The sequence below is a fragment of the Vulpes lagopus genome, chromosome 12, assembly GCF_018345385.1.
Source record: "Vulpes lagopus strain Blue_001 chromosome 12, ASM1834538v1, whole genome shotgun sequence".
NCBI lineage: Eukaryota > Metazoa > Chordata > Mammalia > Carnivora > Canidae > Vulpes > Vulpes lagopus.
Genome location: NC_054835.1, coordinates 11,256,653 through 11,280,614, shown reverse-complemented (window position 1 = coordinate 11,280,614; position 23,962 = coordinate 11,256,653). Strand labels below are relative to the sequence as shown.

General features: G+C 58.2%; 1 protein-coding gene across 4 annotated transcripts in view; it reads right to left on the bottom strand.

Annotated features, from left to right (window-relative positions):
- Positions 1-4,946: 4,946 nt before the first annotated feature.
- SARDH (sarcosine dehydrogenase) overlaps positions 4,947-23,962 on the bottom strand; it is a 62,690-nt gene continuing 43,674 nt past the window's right edge. For 3 of the 4 annotated variants that reach the window (XM_041724594.1, XM_041724593.1, XM_041724596.1), the window contains 5 exons: positions 22,845-22,938; positions 9,799-9,961; positions 9,145-9,313; positions 7,295-7,430; positions 4,947-5,813 (listed from right to left, as the gene is read on the bottom strand). In XM_041724594.1, coding sequence (XP_041580528.1) covers positions 5,688-5,813; positions 7,295-7,430; positions 9,145-9,313; positions 9,799-9,961; positions 22,845-22,938 — 688 coding nt within the window. In that variant the 3' untranslated portion in view covers positions 4,947-5,687. The remainder of the gene's footprint in view (positions 5,814-7,294; positions 7,431-9,144; positions 9,314-9,798; positions 9,962-22,844; positions 22,939-23,962) is intronic. The other variant, XM_041724595.1, reaches the window with a different exon arrangement.

The following is a 23,962-nucleotide window of genomic DNA, read 5'->3' as shown; positions in this document are numbered from 1 at the left end:
TGAGGCGTACAGACCTACAGTTAGGTGCCTGGTCCCATGGAGGACTCAGCAAGTGCACATGGGAGGAACCCTTTATTACCCGAAAACAACCCTCCAGGGCCAGCGCACTACCTTGGCAAAGTCCCTCCAACAACCCTCCAGGCTCTTCTGATCTATTGGCTGGTGAAAGAGCCAGGGTCCTGCAGGCTGCGTTCCCGTTCTCTCTGCTGTGTGGCCCCTGGGCAAGCTGCTTTCCTCCTCTGGGCCTGTCGCCCTCGCTGCCCACGGAGGGGCAGGGGCTGCTAGGGTGACGGCACCCATCAGTTGTGCAGTGCCCCAAGTCCCGGCCTGAGCTATGCTCTCCCAGGATCCACGTTGAGAGGGCCTGGGGGTGGGGCAGGTCGGCGTTCTTGACCATAGGCTCAGAGCAGAGCAGGGGTGTCTGCCTGAGCTGGTCCCCGCGCGGCAGGGCTGTGCTGCCTGGTGACTGTTAGTCTCATGCGGCCGCTCAGGCTTAACCTTTTTTTTTTTTTTAAATTTTTATTTATTTATTTATGATAGTGACACACACACAGAGAGAGAGGCAGAGACACAGGCAGAGGGAGAAGCAGGCTCCATGCACCGGGAGCCCGACGTGGGATTCGATCCCGGGTCTCCAGGATCACGCCCCGGGCCAAAGGCAGGCGCTAAACCACTGCGCCACCCAGGGATCCCAGGCTTAACCTTTGATGAATTAAAATGATGCAAAAGAGAACATTTGGGTTTTTCGGTCACACCTGCCACATGGGAAACGCTACACAGCTACCTATGGCCGTGGCCACTCTGCCACCGGGCTGGGCCGCCCCAGCCTCGCTGAGCTGCATGGGCGCGGGGAGCCGGGAAACAGGTGCACCTGACAGGCGGTGGGGGGCCCGGTCTGCTAGGCCTGCACAGAGCATCTGGGCCATCGCAGGGGTGCCAGGATTTTCCATGGGGGCATTTTGGCAGGAGCCGTCTTGATGGTTAGGTATAATCCATCACACTACGGATGGTTTGGCACCCTCTGGCCCCCCAACATCTGCACCCGATGCAAAGCATCAGCAGCACACCCCGTTGTGACCAGAAGTGCCCATGGACCTGCAAATGCCTGGCATGGACAGGCACAGAACACTCTCTGCTCCTCCCCTCCCACCGCCAGGCTGTTAAAGGGTCTCTTGGTCCCAGCCCCCACCCACCTGTCCCATCGTGCAGACAGACACACCAAGCTTCAGGGACCCCTGGGTGCTCCCACTGTCTCCACTGCAGCAAAAGACAAAGCTTCTCATTATTGCACAGCAGCCCCCTCCTTTCGTCTCCTCCAGCCCTGGTAACACGCACTGAAAACCACAATCTCCCTGGGACATGCACTGTTCGTTCTATTTTCTCCCCACATACCCACCCGGCTTCACGCACACACTCCACACTTGCCTGCATTTTCAGCAGGCTCTGGGATGGAAGGCAGCCCACGATGTCCCAGGAGTCCCAGGCCAAAAACCTCTGTTTTTGTGGAAGATTCCTAACAGGGACTTGGGGAGCCTTCAAGGGAAGATTCTAGACTAGAATCCAGGAGGCCCTGGCTCCCTGCTCAGGAACTTCAGGGAGGCTGGGTCGTGACCCCCTTGAAAACCCAACCTACATGGGCCCAGAATGGACCTGGGAGTATCATGACTGCCCCCAAGGTGGGTCCCCTGTCCCTCGTCCCCTTCGTCCTTCTGGTCCTGGGTCTTCTGCTGCCGCCACCCCCCTCTCCTTCCTCCAGTCTGACATACTCATCTGGTCCCAGCTGTGGAGCAGGCCCTAGGGTAGCCTAGGTGCTGGGGCTGGACCCAGTTCGTCCTCCTACCTGCATTCCAGCCAGGGAGGAGACACCCAGCCAACATGCACTTGAGAAACACACAGTATGTGGATGGTGGCGAGCAGCGAGTAGATCAGGAGAGGGAGCAGGGTGCACAGGTGGCCAGTAGGAACTGTCTTGTTGACAAAGGAGAAAGTGACGTGAAGGACCTGAGAAGGGGAGTCCCATGGATGTCAGAGAGGATCTTCTGGAACAGGGAAGGGCCGTGCAAAGGGCCTGAGGCACCAGCAAGGAATAGGGAGGAGACCAGTGTGGCTGAGCAGAGTGGGCAAGGGTGATGGGAGGACAAGCGTGAGGCTGGAGAGGCCATGGTGGGGAGGCCATAGCCCACAGAGGCTGGCGCAATAACCAGGGGCAGGGTGTGGTGATGTGGCCCAGGGAGGTAGCCATGGAGGCGGGTGACAGGGTGCCAGATGCCCTGACACGCTCTGTCTTCCCGCCCTTTGTCCTGGGCCCAGGAACTTTGCCTCTGTTTGGGGACCTTTGCCCTCTGTCCTTCTCCCAAGTCAGGAATGGAGGCTTTGTCCTGGGCTTTGCTCCTGCTCCTTCCTCATCTGACAGACAGGGTCTCTTCTGGGTGGGGGAGAGGAGGGGGGAGAGAGGAGGAGGGGGACAGGAAGGAGGGAGGTAAGGGGAAGGGATGAGGAGGAGGACAACGAGGAGGGTAGGAAAGAAGGGGGAGGGGAGGAGGGGAGGAGGGAGAAGGGGACGGGAGGGGGGACAGGGAGGAGGGGGATGAGGAAGAGGGGATGGGGGGAGGGCCGCCCAAGGTAGAGGCTTAGGGCCCGAGGTGGCAGAGCTAGGGGGGGCCTGGGTGCTCATGCAGAGTGACCTGGGTGACCTGGTCAGAGAGGGGCTCCCAAGTTCACCCCCATTTACTGGGTTAGCACGTTTGCAGGGGGAGCCTCGGGCTGAAAGCATTTAACCGGGAGCCCGCAGAACAGAGGTGAGAGCGTGGGGCATGTGCTGAGCCGCTGTGCTGGGGCTTCATTGGGGAATCAGGGGGATGGTGGGCACCCCCCTTCCCACTGGGTGGAGCTGCTGGCTGCCGCCCTGCCTGATGGCACCCCTGCAGTTGGTGGCCAAGCTCCACCCGGCCCTTCCCAGCCACCAGCATCTGTTCCTCCTCAGGACTTTTCCTGTTCCTCCTCAGGACTTTTCCCCATTTTCTCCCTTTTGTGAACTCTGGGCAAGGACTCTCAGAGGAGTCAGGACCTTACGGGGTCCCAAGGGTCTCCCGCTGGGGGCATCCCCAGGCTGAGGCAAAGCACAGAGTAGTATGACTCTGGCCCCCACTCCCCTTTGCAAACCGAACAGCTGAGGCTCAGGTGAGGTAGGACACTGGGTCTCGTGGCAGGTCAGGCCACCTCAGGACCTTAACATATGATGGACTTGTTGTCACGACCACTTCTGGTGTGTTTCTAGTGCCACTCTTTCCCTGACGCTTCCACTGTCCCTTCTGTCTGCCATGCTGGAGGGAGGAGGGCACGTGGCAGCTCCTGGCGTGTGAGGCATCTGGGAAAGGAGGGAGCAGGGATTCACCTGTGCTTTCTCCCTCCAGGGCCCTTGGTTGGTCCTTACTGGGGAGGCGGGCACCTCGTCCCTGCCAGCCGGGCTCCTCCCCACTTACCCCTGGAAGACCAGAGGCAGCGTGCCGGCTGCTCTGGTGCAAATGCCCGAGCTGTGTGCAGGGACCAGGGCCCCAAGTGGTCTCTGACGGTGCAGGACAGCCCACCGCATAGACAGGACCCTGCCCTCCAGAGGGGCAGGGTGCCCCCTGTGCCCTCTGAGCCCCAGGGACTGCCGAGGCCAGCACACAGGCTGAGTCTGAGGGCATGGGGGCCTCCTCTCTGCTTGTCTGACCCCAAGCCAAGCTCAGCCCAGCTTGCCCAGAGTTCCCGACGGGCAGCACTCGGGCACCGTGAGGGTCACAGGGCTGCTTGTCCGGTAAAACCTTCAAGATCATGCAGGGCAACAGGTGACCAGATGGAGGGCAAGGAGGGACTGACCCGGGGGCACTGGGAGGGGATGGTGACGGGGCTGTTCCTAAGCCACCAAGACAGCATGCCTGGGGCCTCGGCCACCTGGACCTTCCTGGAGCTGGAGGATGCAGCAGGAGAGCTTGGGAGGTGGCTCACAGCCTCTCCCACGTGGTGACCTGCTGCCCTTTCCGAGGGACCAGGGCTATTTCTCCCCAGCACAGGGGCATGCACAATGACAGCAATGGCCCAGCCCAGGAGGCAGGGGTAGGATTGCAACCTGGGTCTGCCCCCCACGCACACCCTCAGCCTCTGCCCACCCGGGACAGGCTGTTGGGGGACCGGGGGGACACAGGTGCCGGCCCAATCCAGGGCTCTGGGGCCAAACCACAGAGCCTGGGGAAGTGGGCCAAGGCCTTTTGGGAAGCTGTCTCGCCACCTCTCCATTTCTGGCCCCTCGAGGCCCACTTGGCTTCCCCCAGACTCTCTCGGGCAGGAGCCAGCCTTGCCTGTGGGCAGCAGGAAAGTTTGCAGGTGCTCCGCTGCCTGAGGCATGTCAAAGCCAGGGGCCCAAGCTCCCCAACCTGCGGTCTGGCGAGGGGGCCAGAAAGCGTTCCAAAGGCCATCTGAAACCCAAACGTCTTCCCACGACTTTGACTTTATGAGCCTGACCAGTTCCAGCTCAGTCTGCAGTAGGGCTGTGTGGTGTGTGAGCATCTGACAGCAGCTGGGGCCCATCGCGGACTGCCCGCGGCCGCCCCCCCATGCTGTTTCTTGTGTGTGTCCGCAAGAACCCTGTCCTCCCTGTCCCCTGCTCCCCAAAGGTTCAGGCATACTTGGGCAGGGACATCCTGCTGGTGTGAGTCCAGAAGGTGGAAGGGAGGGGGACCTGGGACCTGGGCGTGGAGCAGGAGGGACACCCACTCCAGCCAGGGAGGCAGGGACGAGGCTCACACAGGTCAATGTTAGTGAGTTCTGGCGGCCCAGAGAAGGGGAGCAAGGCAGTCACCCCCTTTGGAAGACCCTGTACACAGTCCTCCCCAGGGCCGCAAGACAAGAGAGTCAGCACGGGAGCTGGGTCCCAGTCAAATAGCAAGAATGGAGGCCACAAGGCATGAGGATCCCGTCAAGTTCTTAGCCAGCAGCACGCCATCCTTACAGGCCCAGTGAATGAGGCACCCTTGGGGAAATCAGGGCACTGGGTGGGGCCCTATGTGGCTGAGGAGGGCACCCAAGTGATGCCCATCCCACCCCTGGCTTCTGCTCCCCTGTGATGGTCAGAAGGCTTTCCCATGTGAAAAGCAGGTCAAGGCAGGAAGAGCTTGCTTTCTAGATTTGTCCCGGCTGCCAGCATCTGGGACACGGCCCGACGGCAGCCACCAAGCCACGCTGGCACGTCTGCTCCTGCCTCCAACACTGTGCTCATGGCAGACAGCACTAGTCGGGCCTCATGCGGTCGCCAGCTCTGGATGCACCTGGGAACTCTCCAGTGGCGCTCCGGGCAGGCCGGGACGGCAGGTGAATCTCTGCCCCCTGCATCCACTCTGGGCTGACCAAGGGTTGACCGAGCATCTTCTCAGAGGCTGGTAGCAGGCCACACGCCGCAATCCCTGCGCCCAAGGCCTTACAGGTGTGCTCTGGGGGGAGGGGAGAGGGAGAGGGGTGGGCCCTCTGGGTCTTGTGGCCACTAGGTTTGTGCCTGTTTAGGGGGTTAGCAGGCCCAAGAGCAGGGAGGGCCCATGGTCTGGTTGGGGTCCAGGTCCCGGGTCAGGGTGCCGGGCCCCATGCGGATGGTCAGCAAGGGACGGAGTGGGTCTCAACCTCCCGGCCAGCTGAGACTCCGCCCCATGGGCACATCAGTAGATTCCCTTCACCCTCTTGTTGTCAGGGTCGAAGGGAGACCTCAGGTGAGCCTGGGCAGGGTAGGTCACCCCCATCCTCTCCAGAGCATAGTCCCCACTCTTCACAAAGTCCAGCGAGACCTGTTACAGAAGAAGAGGGTATGCAGGTCACTCATTATCTGGTGGCTGCTGGGTTCATGCCCACCTGCTTCCAAAGGGGAGGCTCAGCCTTACTTCCTCCTCATGAGAAAACCCTTCTCTGTGCCAAGAGCCTCCTCTGAACTGGGGAGCTGCCCTGAGTGGGTAGGTTCCCTGACGTGGACTTGCCTGCCTGGGGCCCAGCAGAGCTGGGGTTTCTCCCCCGGGGCCGTATACCTCCGGTTCCTGAAACTTCCAATCCCTGGGAAACTCGGGAGCAGTAAACAGCCCATGTGCTGGACCTCTGGCATGCTGGCCCCGCTCAGGGACCCTGCTTTCAGCACAGAGCCCACACCCAGGGCCCAGCCACGGAGGGGGCATCTGGGGCTCTGCTCCAGGACATCAAGGACTCTTCTCTCTTGGCCATGCAGGACAGGCCGGCCCAGGGCCCAGGTCCCCCAGGACCCCCAGGGTGGGAGCCGCTATGCCTTGCCCCCTCCCCAGGCCTATATGCCAGGCCCAGCTCATCCCTTGTACCCTGCCTGGGCTCACATCCACACCCTGCCTCCTCCTTCTCGCTGACCCTCCCAGGTGGTTCTCCCTCTGGAGTCTCTATTGGGGACAGGTAGGGGGATGCAGCCTGAGTTCTTGGAGAGAACCAGAAAGCTCAGCGCCAGCTGAATGGGCGCCCTGGCCCCTGCAGTCCGAGCATTTGAGGGCCCCAGTTTCCCAGCTATTACGGGGCTCATGCGGCACACTCCAGGGAAGTGAGCAGGTTTGGCCATAACGGTACTTTGACTCCAGCTCCTCCTGCTCTGCTCTCACACCACGTGGCCTGGCCCATGCCACCTGACCTCCTCTCCCACCCCTGCCCGCCCACCCCTGTGACCAGCTGGCCTGGCAAGAGCTTCCAGCCATCTGGGACTCCGACCCCTGCTGGGCCTCGATGGGCCCTTTCTCTGCCCCTGCTCCCCGACCGGGTGTGGAGGGAGGAACCAGGCTCAGTGGGGGGTTATTGGGGCTTATAAAGGGTCACGTGGCAGGATGTGCATGTGCCTACACATGCATCCGTGCATGCCTACACACGTGTGCATACAAGCGTGTGCACTGATGCGTGTGCCCCCCATGCCTGGGATGCCTCTGGGATGAGGGTAGGAAAGAGAAGACGATGGTCCTAGAGGACCCGAACCCTGCCTCTGCTCACCCCAGCGTCTGACCCAGGCTGGAGGTCTGTGTCTGGCTGTAGGAGGCGAAGTCCCTGGCCTAGAGACTTTCAGACCAACAGAATCCTGGAGATCCCAAAGTTAGATTCTTCCAGACAGAAAACACAGAAAGCACTCCTGACCCAGAGATGCGGCCCCATGAGCAGTGACCCCAGGTACCCCCGCCCAGGTGCTGCAGGGGTGTGTGTGGCACAGAGGTGCTAGTGCGGTGCCCAGCGAGGAACCGGGCTCTCCTTGGCAGAGATAGGGGGCAGGACTCACCGGCCCGCCACTGGGGTCCCGGATGTAGCCATAGGCAAGGGTTTTGTCAATGAAGAACCCAAAGTCAGCTCTCCGGATGTGGCCTACCACCTGGCCGTTCCTCCAGATGGCCTCTAGGCCAAACATGGGCACTTTTCTGGAAAAAGCAAGACAGATGGCTGCTGGGGCCCTGGAGTTCCAGAGGGGTGCTGCGCCACACCCGCCCGCGACCCCAGGGCCAGCTCGGCGCCCCGGGGATGCCAGCGCACAGGCTCCTGGCCCTGGACGACCGAGTAGAAAAGACGGGAACGGGCCCTGCCCCCGAGTCTGCAGACAGGCCGCGGTATTCCGGGAATTGGGGAAGGCCCACCTTCCACTGGTTTCCCCCGACTTCTGAACAGTGTAAAACCTTATGCCCCTAGGCCTGCTTTCCTCCGCCTCCAGGCTCTCTTTTCACAGCACGACGCATAATCTCGCAAAAGTCCTTTTCTTTAGAACATAAACTATGAGTGCTGACTATAAAGTCTTTGAAAATTCAGAACAGAAAACACAGATTAACCTGCAGTCATGGCAGCGCCACCCCCGTAAGGAACCGGTGAGTCTGGACGCGGATCTTTTCCGACTCGGCCCTCCAGGGGCCTCGTTCGTGGTGTGTAGGGAGAGCCTGATGGGTGCCCGGGGCCACACCGGGTACCGCCCCACGTGCCCCCTGGGAGAGGGACGAGCCCAAGGGAGCCAGGCTGGGTCCTCTGATGCTGATGTGGCTGTGTGGATCCCGCCCTGAGCTGAGGTGTGTGGACAGGGTCTGGGGGCCTCTATGACATCTGAGAGAAGATGGTGGGACAGATGGATGTTCCGCGGCACGCCCCTGCTCTTTCATTCACCCTCGTCCTGCAGGCTACATGCTGTTTACAGGCTCGGAAACAGGCTCGGGGAGGCCACCAGCCTGGCCCACCACAGAGAGCAGAGGGGCAGCTCCTAGCTGCTCCACAGCTGGCACCTTGGCTGTGACCTTCCTCAGGATGGAGATCATCCATAGCCTCAGCACCGGGTGGATTTGGCAGCCCAGCAGAGAACCCCTGGGTGGGGCGAACCAGGCTGTGACAGGTGCTGTCCAAGGCTGTTCCTAGAGCCTGGCATCAGGCTGCAGGTGCTTTCTGGAGGGCCGGGGTGGAGGGGCTCCGCAGACCCCTTCTCCGTCTGCATCCCCAAACTGGAGCTAAGCTGCTCCCCAGGAGGTAGACAAGCTGCACGTGGAGGGCCAGCCTGACAGGAGCCTGGGGAGAAGCAGCAGGACGATGACAAGCCACAGCTCCGCTCCCTTTCTGCCTCCCCTCTCCCCCCTGTAGCTCTTGACACTTCTTTTGATGGCTCCAGAAATCTGGGAGAAGTGGCTCCACTTGCGGCTGCTTGTCAGCAGCAGATCAATAAGGCCCAGCCGCCACCGTCCTGGAGACTCTTGCTACTTGGAGTCCTGCGGAGCCACGGCGGTGCTAACTGCAGCCTGGTACTGTCATTTCAGAGTAGCTGGTCCCAAGTGGAAACCAGGGACAGCAGGGACCCAGCTCCTGAGGATAGAGCTGAGTGGACAGAGCTGAGCTACCCTGTCCCCTGGCACCTGAGGTCTTCAGCTGGAAGTGGGGATGGTGGCCCCAGCCCAGGGCATGGGGAGGACTGCACCAGAACACAGTGGGAAGTCACAGTGACTGGGAAGCCAGACCCTCAGTGTAGACGTACCCCCAGGGAGGTGGCTTAGAGGTGCACCTTTCTCTTTCAAAAGCTATGTTTGAGGAGGGTGTGCCCTCGCCACATCTCCTGGGGCCTTGCTGACCCTGCCCTACCAGACGGACGTAGGACCATGGGATACTCACTCATCCACCGTGAAGCACACCAGGCGCCGGGGGAGGCCGTGGGCCCGCTGCTTCTCCAGGGCTTCCCGCCCCAGGAAGGGGACAGCCGACTTGAGCTTGCAGGTGAAGGCCAAGCCTGCCTCCAGGGGACTGTCATCTGGGCGCAGGTCGGCATGCCAGTGCCGGTAGCCTGTGGGGAGGAGAACCCGGGCTCAACACCCAGCAGAGGTGGGGGACAGGCTCATCCGAAGACCCCAGGGGTGTGTGTCATTCTTGCTGCCGAAGGTCGCCTGGGCAAGCCCTCAGGTACAGATGCCCCTTCCGACTTCTGCACTGCCAGTTGAAGCGCTGGAGAGGCACCTGGGCAGCACTGCCCAGATATTCTTCAAACCTCCTGGGGAAGCCCAAGCACTGAGTCCAAATTCAGCTCCACAAGGCCGGGTAAGCACCTGCCCCCCTTGCCCTCCAAGCACAGGTGCCAGAGACCCCCAGTGCCATCTCCAGGACTGTGGGGCAGTTCATGGGTAGGGCAGGAAGGGAGTTGGGGGGTGTCGGCTGGGGAGGAAGACACGAAGGGGTAGAGGGGAGGCAGAGAGGGGCTGGAAAGAAGTGCAGGGGGCGGCAGCTGCCCTGCCTGCAGCATGGCTCTGGGCACTGTGTGGCTCCTGCACATACCTTTCTCGATGCTCAGGGAGTCGATAGCCCGGTACCCAGCATTGACAAGGCCGTGCTTGGTGCCTGCAGTCATCACAGCCTGGTACACAGGCACACAGGCCGACCTGGGCACGTGCAGCTCCCAGCCCAGCTCCCCGACGAAGGAGAGCCTCATGGCCCGCACCTGGAAGGACAGGGCAGTGCTCAGACCTGGGCCTGGTTCAGGAGACCCAGGTCAAGGCCCAGCTGCCACTCACTGGTGGACACTGCCTACTGTCACCATTCTCCTTAGCTGGCCCTGGGCCCAGGCCGGCCTGCCACCAGGAAGTGGGGTCTCCGAGGACAGAGTTCCAGGCTCTGGAAATCCTTAAGAGCACTTGATGGGATGAGCACTGAGTGTTACACTATATGTTGGCAAATTGAACTTCAATAAAAATATATATATATATTTTAAAATATATATATTTATATTTAAAAAGGAAATCTGTAAGGGGAAGAATAAAGAGTGCTAATGCTAGGAGTGTGAGAAAGTAGACACATGGTGCCCAGGCCTCAACTCTTCTAGGTCTCTGTGTGAGTGAGTGTCCTGGGGTGGCCATACCAGATGGGGGCTTCAAACAGCAGAAAGGTATTGTCTCCCAATTCTGGAGGCTCAAAGCCCCACATCACGGTGTCAGCAGGAGAGGGTCCCTCCTGCCTCTCCCAGCTTCTGGTGGCTGCAGGTGCTCCTTGGCTGGTGGTCACACCCCTCTGATCTCTGTTACATAGCTTCTGCTCTGTGTCTGTGTCTCCTCTACTTTGGTCATCAGGACACTTGCCATTGGAGTTGGGACCCACCCTGATCCTGGATGATCCCATCTTAAGATTCTTATGTTAATCTCATCTGCAAAGATGCAATTTCAAACTAAGGCCATGTTCACGGGTTCTGGACGGGTGCGGGGGGGGGGGGGGGCCAGGATGCAGACATCTGTTTTGGAGGCCACCATTCAATCACCACTTTGGTGAGTATCCCGGACTCCCTCCGGCCTCAACTTCCTCACCTGTAAATGGGGTCAGGAGCCTGGCCTTGTCTGTTTTAAGAAGCGCTGAGGGATGTGGGTGAAGGAGTTGGGGGGAAGACAGTGGCTCAGTTCATGGCTCACCATGGCTGCACCCGAGGGGGGTGCAGAGGTACCAGGAGGGGAAGCAGACAGGCGCTGGGTTGTCCTTGTGACTGCTCCCCAGCCTGGTCAGCCTCGGGCCCCAGGACCCGAGTCTTAGAAGGACCTGGCCAGAAGCACAAGCCAGTTCTAGGGCAACCACGCCCAGAGTGTGCAAGTGCTGGGAAGGAAGGCCCCTGTCCGGGAGGCACAGGCCCGGCTGGAAGGTTAGCAGAGTTGGAGGCTGCAGAAAGTCCTTCCGGGGGAGCAGGGTCCAGGGTGCAGAGCTGGAGCAGGTGAGTTCCCCAGGACACCTGCTCACACAGTGACTTAGAAGAGTCGAGGCCTGGGAACCACGTGTCTACCTCCCTGCCCTGGGAGGGTGGGACAGAAAGATGTGCCATGTGGTTGGAAGGACCTTGCCACTAGGCTGCAGATGTTTGTGAGTCATTTGAGTGAGAGCTGGGTGGGCCCCCCAACCCCATGGAGAAGACAGTACCGTTCACACAGTGTCCCTGGGCAAAGTTCTTCACACACATTACGTCACTGGAGCCCTTCTCAGCCCCACACAATGGTGGGGACTGAAGTAAACAATATCCAGGGGACAACACAAAAGCAGAGGCGCCACGCAGAGCCTGAGCACACACATCTCGGATGGGGCAGCGGGTCTCTCTGCACGTGTGGCGGGCACACCTGTGTACTGGGCTAACAGCACCACAGAGGCCACAAGCAGCAGGGGGCACAAATCCCTGGCCAATGGCCTATGGCTGGTGGCCGGAGACTTGTCCCGCTGAGTTGGTCTGCTTGCCTGTTGTTTCCAGACCCAGCTACAGGTGTCTGCTTCCTGGCCTTTGGGCAAATCCTGGAGCCCACTGTGTCCCCACAGGTGAGGTCAGCCCCAGGACTGCCCTGGTCACAAAAGGGACAAGGAGAGCACAGCAAGATGCAGAGCTCATGGAGACAGAAGAGCTTACTCCATCACTGCCATGAGTGGAAAGCCCACCTGTGCAGCTCCGGCCGGGATCCTGTCTACACAGGAGGGAGTGGAGGCTACTCTCCTGAACATTGACCCAGCTCCTTATAAATCTGACACTTTAATCACATTGCTGCTGAGGGGCTGGATTCTGAAAGCTTTTGAAACAGTGAACATTTGCTCTGAGTTGCCATTTGCCCAGGCCTCTCAGAAAACTCAAAATTGACACAGAAAATGTACTGTTGACATTTCCCTGCTTCCCTAGTGCAAGCCGTGGGCCCCTGACAAAGATTGCCTTGTCAACGGGGTTCTAATTTTAGACAGCCCACGGAGGAGCTTGGGGCTCAAAGCCAATCTCGCTTTGAAAAAGGGAAAATCATTTTTAAAGCTCTCCCACTAATGGCCAAGGATGGCAGGTTCATGTCAGACATACATGCTCCCAGTTAAGTGAGAGGGTCAGGCACTGGGGCTCAGCTTGAATTCACTGGTGGGATAGAGCTACCCCAGGCCCTCCTGCAGCTCCTAGGAGTCCCAAAAGGCCAGGGGCTGGCCGGCCTGGCTTTCCACTGCACCCTTGCGCTCGGGCCCGGCACACAGTAGGTGCTAAAGAAATACTTCTTGAATGATGGAAGGAAACAGGGGCGGATAGACCTCTGCTTCTGGCAAAGTGAGGGAAAGTCCGGGGAACTCCAGGTGCCTTCCTAAATTCACAGGATTATTGGTTCTCGAGATATTCTGCATTTGTCTCCACTAAAGCAGTAGAGTTAGGGGAGTCCTCGTTTCCTCTGGGCAGGGACATGTAGTAAAAGTGGAGAGCTGAGAATGAGGATACCCCATGTGGTCAACCTCTCCCCGCCTCCATGCCCCCATCCGATAGACAGAGGAGGCCAGTGCTTCTGCTCCTCAAGTTCATGGGAAACATGGCTCCTGGTACACAGTCATCTGCCAGTAAAGACTGCGTTGGATTGATTTTAAAAGCAAGCCCCAAACTGAAGCAAATTCCCTTGCAAAACAGAGCCCCACTCTCTTACAGGAACCACAGGCTCTGGATGGAGTCACAAAATCATGGAAGGTCATGAGGAAGGGCCTTAAAGGGGTTTTATTTAAGGCCTCTTCTCACCCTAAATACACCCTGCCCCCCGCCAGATACTGTTGGAATTAATAAACACGTTCAACGAGGTTGCAGGATACAAAATCAACATGCAAAATTCAATGGCATTCTTCTACCTTAACGAGGAAATACCCAAAAAGGACATTTTTTTCAAAATTCCATTTATGATAGCATCAAAAGGAATAAAATACTTAAAAGTAAACCGAACTATGGAGGTGAAAGACTCCTACAAAATTTTGCTGAAAGAAATGAAAGATGATACAAGTAAATGGAATGACATCCTATGTTCACACATCAGAAGACAGTATCATTAAGATATCAATACCACCCAAAGTGATCGGCAGATTCAACGTATCCCTCTCAAAATCCCAGGTACTTTTTGCAGAAATAGGAAAATGCATTCCAGCATTCACAGGGGATCTTAAGGGACCTCAAGTAGCCAAAAGGATCTTGAAGAAGGCTGCAGGACTCTCAGTTTCTGATCTCATAACTTACTACGAAGCTTCCGTAATCAAAATAGTGTGATACTGGCATAAAAGTAGACACATAAACCAGTGGAATAAGAAAGAGAGCGCAGAAATAAGCCTTCATGGATATATGGTCAAGTCATCTTCAACAAGGCTGCTGAAACCACTCAACAGGGGAAGAAACAGTCCCTTCAACACATGGTGTTGGGGAAATTGGATATCCACCTGCAAAAGAATGAAAATGGACCCTGATCTTGCCTAATATACAAATTTTAACCCAAAATGGATTAAAGACCTAAGTGTAAGTCCTAAAACTATAATACTTCCAGGAGAAAACAGGGGAAAGCTTCACGACACCCGACTTGGAGATGACCTCTTGAATATGACACTAACGGTACAGGCAGAAAAAAGCAACATTAGTCACATGGGACTACATCAAACGTGAAAACTTCTGTGCATCAGAGGAAACTGCTAACAGTGAAAAGGCACCCTACTGAGTAGGAGAAAATATCTATGAATCATATATCTGATAAGGGGTTAATATCAAGAATACATAAAGAACTCCTACAACTCAACCCCAAACGAAACAAATAACCTGACTAAAAAATGAGCAAAGGACTTGAATTGGTATTTTTTTCCAAAGAGGATACTCAGATGACCAACAATTATAACTTGCAAGGATGGTCATTATCCCTAATCATTAGAGAAATGCAAATCACTACCACAATGAGATACGAGCTCACACCCACTAGGATGGCCGCCATAAAACGAAATAAAATAAACCAGAAACTAGGCAGTGTTAGCAGGGATGTGGATAAAGCTGAACCTGTAGGCACAGCTGGTGTGACTGCTAGGGAAAACGGTACAGAGATTCCTCGAAAAATGAAAAATGGAATGGCCACACGTCCAGCAATTCAACTTCTGGGTAGATGCCCAAAATGACTGAAAGGAAGATCTGGAAATGTTTGCACACGCATGTTCCCAGCAGCGTTATTCACAATAGCTAAGAAGTTGAAGCAACCCAAGTATTGGCTGACAGATGAACAGATAAATAAGGTGGGGTCTGTCCATACAACGGGATGTTATTCGACTATTAAAAGGAAGGAGATCCTGATACCTGCTACAACATGCACAGACCTTGAGGACAAGAGGCTGAGTGAAATAAGCCAAACACAGAGATGAACCCTACATGATTTCATTTTCATGGAATTAAATTAGTCAAACTCATAAGAGACAGAAAGCACATGGTGGTTACCAGGGGCTGGGGGAAGGACAAATGGGGGTTGTTACGGAGCATAGAGTTGCCGTTCTGCAAGATAAAAAATTTCTGGAAATCTTTTTGCACAACAATGTGAACCCAGTAAACACTACTGAAGTACATGCTTAAAAAAGGTTGAGATGATAAAAACAGAACACCCTTTTCTCCATGGATGGGCGCCTAAAGCCTCGAGGGACTGGGTGATTTGCACTTTCTTGGTGTTCTCGGTGCCAGGAGCAAGGGGGGCGGGCGGCAGATGCTGACACAGGGAGGTGAGGCGCCAGCTGCCTGCAGAAGCAGCAGGCACCGTGGTGGCTGAGAGTGTGGGCTCGGGTTTAAATCTGAGTCCCCAGTGCTGCATCCCTAGTGACTGCCTCCCTCTGGGTCTCTTCCGCAAGCCCTACATGATCATGGTGTGTCCTTCGTAGGCTCCTGGGAGTGCTCAGCAGAATCATCCCCATGAAACCCCAGGCAGGGTGCTCACAGGTGGTGAGGCGGTGCTACCGTCATGCCCATTTCACAAATGAGGAATTGGGATACTCTGGAGAGTCCAGTCACTTGCCCCAGGCCCACTGATGTCCTGGGAAACATTTGATAATCAGCTCTGACGGGGCGGGGGTGTCATTCTGCAGCATTTACCACTTCCTGTGGTGTAAATACCCGCACATGGCCCATTTCAGGCCACTGATGAGTTTATCAGCACTCACCAGTCTTCCCACAGATTTAACTCCCAGCTCTCCAGCTGGTACAAATCCATTCCAGCACACCCAGAGGAGGCCTCAGGACTAGTAAGCAGCTGTGCAAGCGCTCAACCAGTGTTTCCAACTGTAGAGCACGTGTGCAAAGCCATAAGATGCGCATGCTCCCTGCCATAGACTGACTCATTTGACTATTTTTGGGTGGCTGGGTTTCAGTAAAATCTTGGGTGCTTGGGCTTTTGTAAGATGTGCTTCAGGAGCTCAACCCCATGCTTGGTGCCTCACTGCACTCCCACCAGCTTTCTGTGGACATGACTTGAATCCAGGGAGATGCTGAGTTACCGCCTGGGCTCAGATCAAAGGCCTCATGGATGCCCAGTGGATGCCCAGGCAGGGGAGGCCACATGGCTCCCGTGGGATGCCCTGGGCATGTGCGTCATCCGGACAAGCCTGGAGTGTGACTTTCTGGGTAAATATCGCAGGAGGGCTCAAGCAGATGCGCCCACGGACACAGGCCAGCATGTCCAACCTTTTCAGATCACATTAGCTCATGGCAGTTTTACAAGTTTCCAGGCATTTGGTTGTGTAACAGCACCACCGACACCAGGCACATCCTCCAACTCAGTCATCTCTTAAATAAGTGAGGATCCCAGGGGCCCTGGAAGCAAGGGCTGGGTCTGATCCCAGGGATAAGAGCCTGGGCAGCCCTCTGCAGAGGCCTGGTGCCCTGAACCCAGGAGGGGAAAATAGGTTCAAGGATCTTCATTTTTCAAACCCCCTGGAGGCTCTCAATATATCTTTGATTCTAATAATGTTCTGCTAGTGAGATGTGCAATTTCTCCCAGTGGTCAAGTCCACAAGGCTAGTGTGCAGTGGTGGTGACAGTGACGGTGGCGTGGTGCTGGTGATGGAGGTAATTATGGTAGTAAAGATAGTGGTGATGGCAGTAGTTGGTGGGGGGGTGGAGGTGGAGGCAGGGATGTTGATGAGGGTGATGGGAGTGATGGGGATGGTGGTGGAGGTGAGGATGGTGTGGTGGGCTTGGTGGTGGGGATGGGGATGGTGGTGGCTATGGGGATGACGGTGGTGGTGAAGATGGTATAGTGGGGATGATGGTGGTGGTAGGATGGTGGTGATGGGGACGATGGTGGAGATGGTGATGCGGTCGTAGGGGGAGTGGTAGGGATGCTGGCAGTGGGGTTGTGTGTGGTGAAGGGGATGACTGGAAACTCATTTCCAAGAATAAGAATAAATAAAAGGTATGATGCTCAAATCATATGCCAAAAACTTGACCGTCCCTAAGGATCTGAAAAGCTCCGTAGAAACTGTACGGCCCTCAGACTTCCCGTCCCGGGCCCCGGGCACACCGGGGAGGCTGCAGACCCTGCCCAGACAGCTGCCCCTGGGACCACAGGTTCAGAGCCCCTGGGACCACTGATCAGAGCTACGACGGTCCCTGAAGAAGACGGCTGGCTGTTGCACCCACAGAGCGAGGCCGCGGCTGCAGAGTGAGAACGGCCAGCGTTCCCTGCAGAAAAAGGTTGGAGTCCTGCCCTGGAGGAGCTTCTGGAATCTCTGACGCTCACGCCCCAGGGTCCCTCAGGGCCATCCATGCTCACTCTAGCCACGCCTTGACTTACACTTGCGCGGCAAGCAGACATCCCCCAGGGGACACCTTGAACCGCCGCTGTGGCCACACGGATTTCTGGGCTACACCCATGGGTCCCGCCCATAGCCCCCCGACTTTCTAGAGCCACTGAACCTGCACAGGTCCTACAAAGAGCTTTTAGGTAGTGGTGGAACCTGAAGGCCCTGGGGGCTCTGTTGGGAGGCCCGAGCCTCCGACCATCTGCACAACGTGTGCAGGTGGGCGAACATTCCACCCTGAGCGAATTGAATCCCAACGTGCCACGGCGAGGACTCCACACCATCAGAAGAAATGTAATTTGCTTTTGACCTGAAATTCGTTTTCATAAGAAAATTGCTTTGTTGCTGTGCCTCACAATGTGCTCGCCACTTTCCGGCGGTGGGTGGAGGGGGGTGGCTGTCCTCGGCCGAGGCACCAGGAACACCACATCCCCCCTTGAGGGGACCACGCAGGGACCTCAAGGCCACCGTGTGGGAGGTAAGGACATCTGCTCAGTTGGCTGCCAAGGGGACAATTCCCTCCTCCCCTTCTTCCTCGAGGAATGCAAGGCTCACAGAAGCTTGGGGCCTGAGCATCTTGGGGAGATTGTTGCAAAACAAAGACGCTGCTCAGCCAGGGTTGTGCACCCACCTGTGTGCCGCGAGTGTGGGTCACGGGGGACCGTGGCAGGGCCCTGCTTCCCAACCCTTGGCCGGGGTGCAGTCTGGGCCCAGGCCTCATCATTCTGTGTGTTGCAACCAGAAGGCCCTTGCTGGCTGCACAGACACACATTCCTCTCCAGCATCTGGGTGGCTGGGATCCAGTTACCTCCCATAAAACTTGGCCCAGCCCGTCCTCCCGCCCTAGCGCCTCTTCACACTGAGGGATACGGCGCCAGGACTTGCTGAAGCCAGTGCAAGATATTATCAGGGAGAGTGTGAAATCCCCCTGGATTCAGAGAGAATTCAGGCTGTCTGGGCAGACTCACAAGACAGCCCAGGAAGGATTTTAGATACTGTCTGCACTTTCTGTTGCAGGTGGGGAAACCGAGTCCAGGAGAGGCAGTCCTGGAAGGCCTGGGGCAAGTCTAGAAGCCAGGCCTCCAGGCCCCCGGCTCTGCTGAGCACCAGCACCAGTTCTGTTCCTAAACTTGTGGGTTCCGGGCTGATCCAGCTCCCACCTCCCCACCTGCCTGTGAGGCCACCATGCAGCCTAGGGCAGCCCAGGCCCCATAGCCAGAGGCCCAGCCAGGCTGACGTCCCCACCCCTCCTACTGGACAATGAGCCATGAAGCCCCTGCACCCTAGGTTCGTACGGTCCTAAAACACGGGATGGAGGCCCACTCTGAGGTCAGCAAAACCCGTAACTTCAACACCAAGGAAACTAAGCCTTTGCTTTGTTTTGCCCACAGCTCCCTGGCCCCTGTGAGAAGTGTCCGGGGCAGGATTCCGGGACGCATGGGGCGCCCACTGACCACGCCCTCAGCTGCACCCCATCTTCGAATGCTCCCGCCCTTGTGGAGCTCATCTCCCACCTACCCCTGGCCCCCAGGGCTCCTGGGGACTCCCAGCCCCCTGGGGCAGGACGGGGTCCTCCCAGCAGGCCACACAGCAGGCAGCAGCAACCTGCAGAGAGTGGCAGGGAGGAGGAGGGATGAGACGACGGGTGTGTGACACTGCCAGGTGCCATGTCGGGATTCTGCATAAATATGCTCCAGCTGGGCACTGACCAGGACAGTAAAATTCACTGCAGGACAGTAAATCCGTGTGTTTGGAGGGTTGGGTGTTGTACAGAGTGAGGCAGTGCCCCGGCCCTGGGCGCTGGTTCTCAGGGTCCCCTGCAGGCAGATGAGCTTCCAGCCGGCAGGAGAGACAAAGACGTCTCTGCTGACCAGGACATGTGTTCCAAGGTGTTCCAAGGTGGCCAGGCAGCAGGGAGATGGGAGACCCCCGTCCAAGGGCAGAGCCCCTGCCTGCCCAGCACAGGCATGCTTGCTCCCCAGCCCAGAGGCCATCATCCTCTCCACTACCTTGTCTTCCTCACATTCATTTTGCCAAGACTCCATCTCCCTGCTGTGAACGCCTGGGACCTTCCACATCCCCATGCTTGCCGCCTGGGGCCCTCTCTACGACACAGGGTAGGCTGTGCTGCAGGGTCCTTCCCGCACCTGCCCCCACCCCCACCCCCATCCCAGCTGGGGAAAGAGCTCATGGCGGGAGGGGGCCCACCTCTTCCATCCCAGAGCCTCCGGGCCCCCGCTCCGTGCCTGGCATCTGCAGGTCTCCCAGCCAACATGTCCCAAATTAAGTCCACAGCCAGGTAGCGGTGGGGGGAAACGGGGAGGGCGGAGGTGGGAAGAGGACCCGCCCAGCCCTGGGAATAGATCCACGGTTTAGACTAAGGGTAAGAGCTCAGATGAGAACCAGGACAGACCCATTGTGGGCCGAGGGCGTCCATCTCCTGAGGGCGGGACTCGGCATAGGGGGTTCTGTGCTTTTGTACCTGCGCTCCCCAAAAGGCCTAAGAGAGCACCAGGCCGGTGTGGGGTGGGGGGGTGGACACACAGAAAACACCAAATGATGAGCAAGAACACAGCATGGAATGACCCGGAAGGCCAGGACTGTGTACCTGGGGCACCTGTCTCCAGGTCTGTCTCTGGGTCCGAGGAACCTGCCGTAGGTCAATAATCAGACTCATAGAAGGAGCACGGTCAACGGGGAGCTCATCACTGGGCTATTCCCAGAGTGCTGCCCAAGGAGCTGAGAGAGGGTCAAAGGGGTTCTCAGGGAGTGTTTAGAGGACTCAGAGGACTGCTAGATCCGGGTGCCTGGGGAACTCAGCGGTTGAGCATTGGCCTTCAACTCAAGTCTTGATCCTAGGGTCCTAGGATGGAGTCCCGCCTCGGGCTCCTTGCTCAGAGCCTGCCTCTCCCTCTCTCTCTGCCCCTCCCCCTGGCTTGTGCTCTCCCATGCTCTCTCTCAAGTGAATAAATAAAATCTTAAAAAAAAAAAAAAAAAGAACCTTCTCAGGCTGGCTCAGTCAGTAGAGTGTGTGACTCTTGATCTCAGGGTTGTGAGTTCAAGCCCCATGTTGGGCATGGAGCCTACTTAAAAAAAAGAAAAGAAAAAGAAAGAAAGAAAAAAAAAATCTTCTCAATTAATTTGGGCAGCCCAGGTGGCTCAGTGGTTTAGCGCTGCCTTCAGCCCAGGCCTGGTCCTGGAGACCCAGGATCGAGTCCCGCATCGGGCTCCCTGTGTGGAGCCTGCTTCTCCCTCAGCCTGTGTCCCTGCTCCTGTGTGTATGTGTGTGTCTCTCATGAATAAATACATAAAATCTTTTTTAAAAAAAAGAAAGAAAACTGTTACACCCACCATCAGAGAATCAAGCCGGGTGGTGGCCTCGTTCCTGTTTTAAACTTTGTGGACAGAGATCGGGGAGAGAAGGTTCGGTGAGGCACCCTGAATGAGGCCCGCGGCCTGGCTGAGGAGGGGCTGGCATCTTGCCCCAGGGCCCTGCTGGTGCACCAGCCTTCCAGGTGCCCGCGTGGAGAGAGGAAGGCTCAGAGGGGCTGAGGGCTGCACCCCAAGGGGCCGTGCTGAGAGGGAGCTCCACCTCCAGCCGACCCTCTTCACCACCATGCCACCCTTACAGTTGGAAACTGAGCACGGTTCACGAAGCAACAGAATACTTTCTGACGAAACCAGGAGACAAGTCCCAGAGGAGGTAGTGAGGACAAGCAGCCGCCTGGGTGTCCTGTGCCCTGACCTGGCATCCCACCGCACCTCACGTCCTGCCTGGGCTGCCCATTACCCTAGAGAAGGGTTCATCCTGGAGGCTGGCCTCGCTTCCCCTCAGTCCAGGGCCTGACTCCACCTGACACCCAGGCCCTGCTGTCCAACAAGCAGCCAGCCACGGGCCAGGGGTGCAATGGGCCAGCTCCCAAGGGTAGGAGGCAGCTGGAGCCCGCTGGCCGGACACAAGTCCCATTCCAGGTGCATCGTTGGAGTGGCTTGGGCCAGGAAGGGAAGGGCTCCCACCTGGTCCTCTCTCCCACTACCCCCGAGCCATGTGCAGGCCGAGCAGATGCCAGGCCTTGATGCCTCCACGAGCCAGAGCCCCATCCCCATGGAGGCCCAGGACCCCCCAGCGGTCCGGGGCTGCTGGGTGCCAGCCAGGGCCTGGGGTCGAGCTGTGCCATTTTCTCAAAACAGCCACCTCTCTGGTCCTGGCAGACAGCCCTGCACCAAGGAGGCAGGACGCAAGCAAACGAGACCTCCATATCCCTGTCCCAGCTCTCAGTCCCTCAGCTCACCTGCCGCCGGTGAGGGAAGGCAGGAGCGCCCCCTGCTAGGCAGAGCTGCCCCCACCCTGCCTGGCAGCGCCTTCACAGGCCTCAGTGCTACACTGTCTGCTAACAGGACCCCGGGGGGTCCTGGCGCTGCAGCCCCTCTGCCGCCCGGGATCACACTGCTCACCCGCGTTCCTCTGCACTTTCCCTGCCAGACCCCCGACAAACACAGAGAACAGCACACGGAGGGGGGCCCTCACCCCGGCTGTCCATCCACCCACCCACTTACGGCCACGTCCCTTCCGTCGACACGTATTTATGTGCTTTTGTGTTTCATTAGCTGAGGGCTTCGGGCCAGAGACGTCCCGCTGACGTCTCTGAACTCAGTTTCCTGCATCATGAGCCATTGAGGGCCTGGGTCCACACCCCCGGCCACGACCACCGCCAGCCTGACCGCCATGCAGGGTTATCACAGACCAGCATGGTCTGTCCCCCTGGGGACACCTGGTCACCTCGGGACACATTTCTGGTTGTCACGGCTGGGGGTGCTCCTGGCACTGAATGGGTGGGGGACGGCAATGCTGCCCAATGCCCTTGGACACCCCGGACAGCCTCCAGCACAGGACACCTTCCCAGAGGTCACGGTGTCGAGGCTGAGGGACCCCGTACATAACAGAACCTTCGGAGTGTTGTGAGGATGATGCGGGGCGTGCGTGTGCTCAGAGCAGCGTCCGGTGCCCACAAGCCCCCAGCAAATCATGGCCAAGGGCACCTTCACTGTCTGCTCCTCCCCTTGGCCTCGGGGAGTCAGGACACTTAACTTCCAACAAGGACAGTGAGGACAGGGAAGGGATGGGCTGACCCAGAGCCTCCCCGGCCCCAGCCCCTGGTCTCTGAGGAAGCTTCTCACCAGAGCCGGGTCCAATGGAGCCTTGGTGTCACCCACCGTCCCCAGGGGTCCGCGCAACCTGGACTTCCTGGGCCTGGGGACAGGGGGTGCGCCCCCCCTCTGCCCCAGCAGCCCCTCCTCGTCCCACACCCACAATGCTGGGTGGGCAGGGGCAGGAGGGCACTAGGGAAGGACAAGCACCTCCTCAGAGAATACAGGGCCCTGCGTGAGCGCCAGGTGCTCTGCCGTCCCAGCCCCGTGCTTCCCAATGTGGTGGGGGGAGTACACGCCACCCCTGACTTGAGAGGCCATGCCCTGTGCCTTCAGGAGAGGACACCACAGGTGGCTGTGCAGGCGGCAAGGCCAAGGCTGTCTTTCGGGGCAGAAGCCTGTGAGCGAGCCCCCCAGTCGGTGCCAGGCTCTGGGCAGAGCTCCAGGGAAGCCTGACTTGACCTGTCACCCCACTGTGCTCCCAACAGCCCGTCCCTCCCTTGGGGTGTGGGACAGAGGCTTAGGGAAGTCGACCCACTGGCACAAGGGCACCCAGGCTCCCGGTCCCGGCCTCAGGACACTACTGCCATCCACAGCCCGGGAGGCAGCAACCAGCTGGTACCTACCAGGTGCCCGGCAGCTCTCACCAGCTTGTGGGTGGAGAAAGGGAAAGCCTCATTGCTCAGGTCTGCATCCAGCACCTCCTGGAGAATGGTCCGGCTGTGCGTGAGAAGAAAGTTGGTTAGTCAGCCAGTCGACAAACCCTTGCTGAGCATTCCTGGGCGCAGGCTCTGAGCCAGGAAGACACGGCAGGTACAGCAGTGTGCAGGGCAGGTCCCTGTCCTCACGGGGCAGACTGATGACATGCAGGGGGGTAATAAAAGTGCGTCAAGATGAGCACACGCCCAAAAATACGGTCGGCTAAAAAAGCCACATCATCAGCAGGACCGACGATGGGGGCCGTGAGCCCAGCCTGGGCGTTGAGGCGGCCAGACCTACACGGGCTCCAGGGGCAACGACCTGACCCTATGCCCCCAGGTCCTATGGGCAGGGCTAGTCTGTGAGCTCCCTGGGGGCAGGGGCCACTCCCCTCACCTCCCCCACCCGCTCTGGAGCGTGACGGGTCACCTGAGACCTCGCTGGGCCCAAAGCCCTCAGTATCCATGGAAACCCTGCTTCCTAGGCACCTTGCCCCCCATTGCCTCCCTTGGGACCTTCGTCCACTCCTCCTGTACTCCTTGGCATTCCACCCAGATCCTCGCCCCTGTGAGATCCTTTGTCATCCTTCGGGTCTTGGCTCAGCTGCCACCTGTCCAGGAAGCCTTCCCTGACCCCTTGAGTCTGGGTGCGATGCCCTTTTTATGCGGGTCGTAAAGCTGTGATACATCTCCCGCCAGGGCACCTCTCACATGGGTTGTCCTTGGACCGCCCCCCCCTTCCCACCCCCTGAACCTGGGCTCCTAGCCTGACGTGCCCAGCGCAGAAAGCACACATGAACAGAACCGACTGACGATAGCCCAGCTTGTCGCCCCAGGGCGGGCTCTGGTTGGCAGGAGACAGCCCCCAACAGGGGCACCGGTGGGGGCAGGGGCCGCGGGGCACTGCTGCTCAGAGCACTGCCCATCCTAGCGCTGCCCCCACACTGCTGGAGCTGCCCACCCACACCGGCCCGAGGCGCCCAGCACGCTGCAGCCTGCCAGCACCTTATGTAACACCCGCTCTGGCACCCACGTGGTGCCAGCCC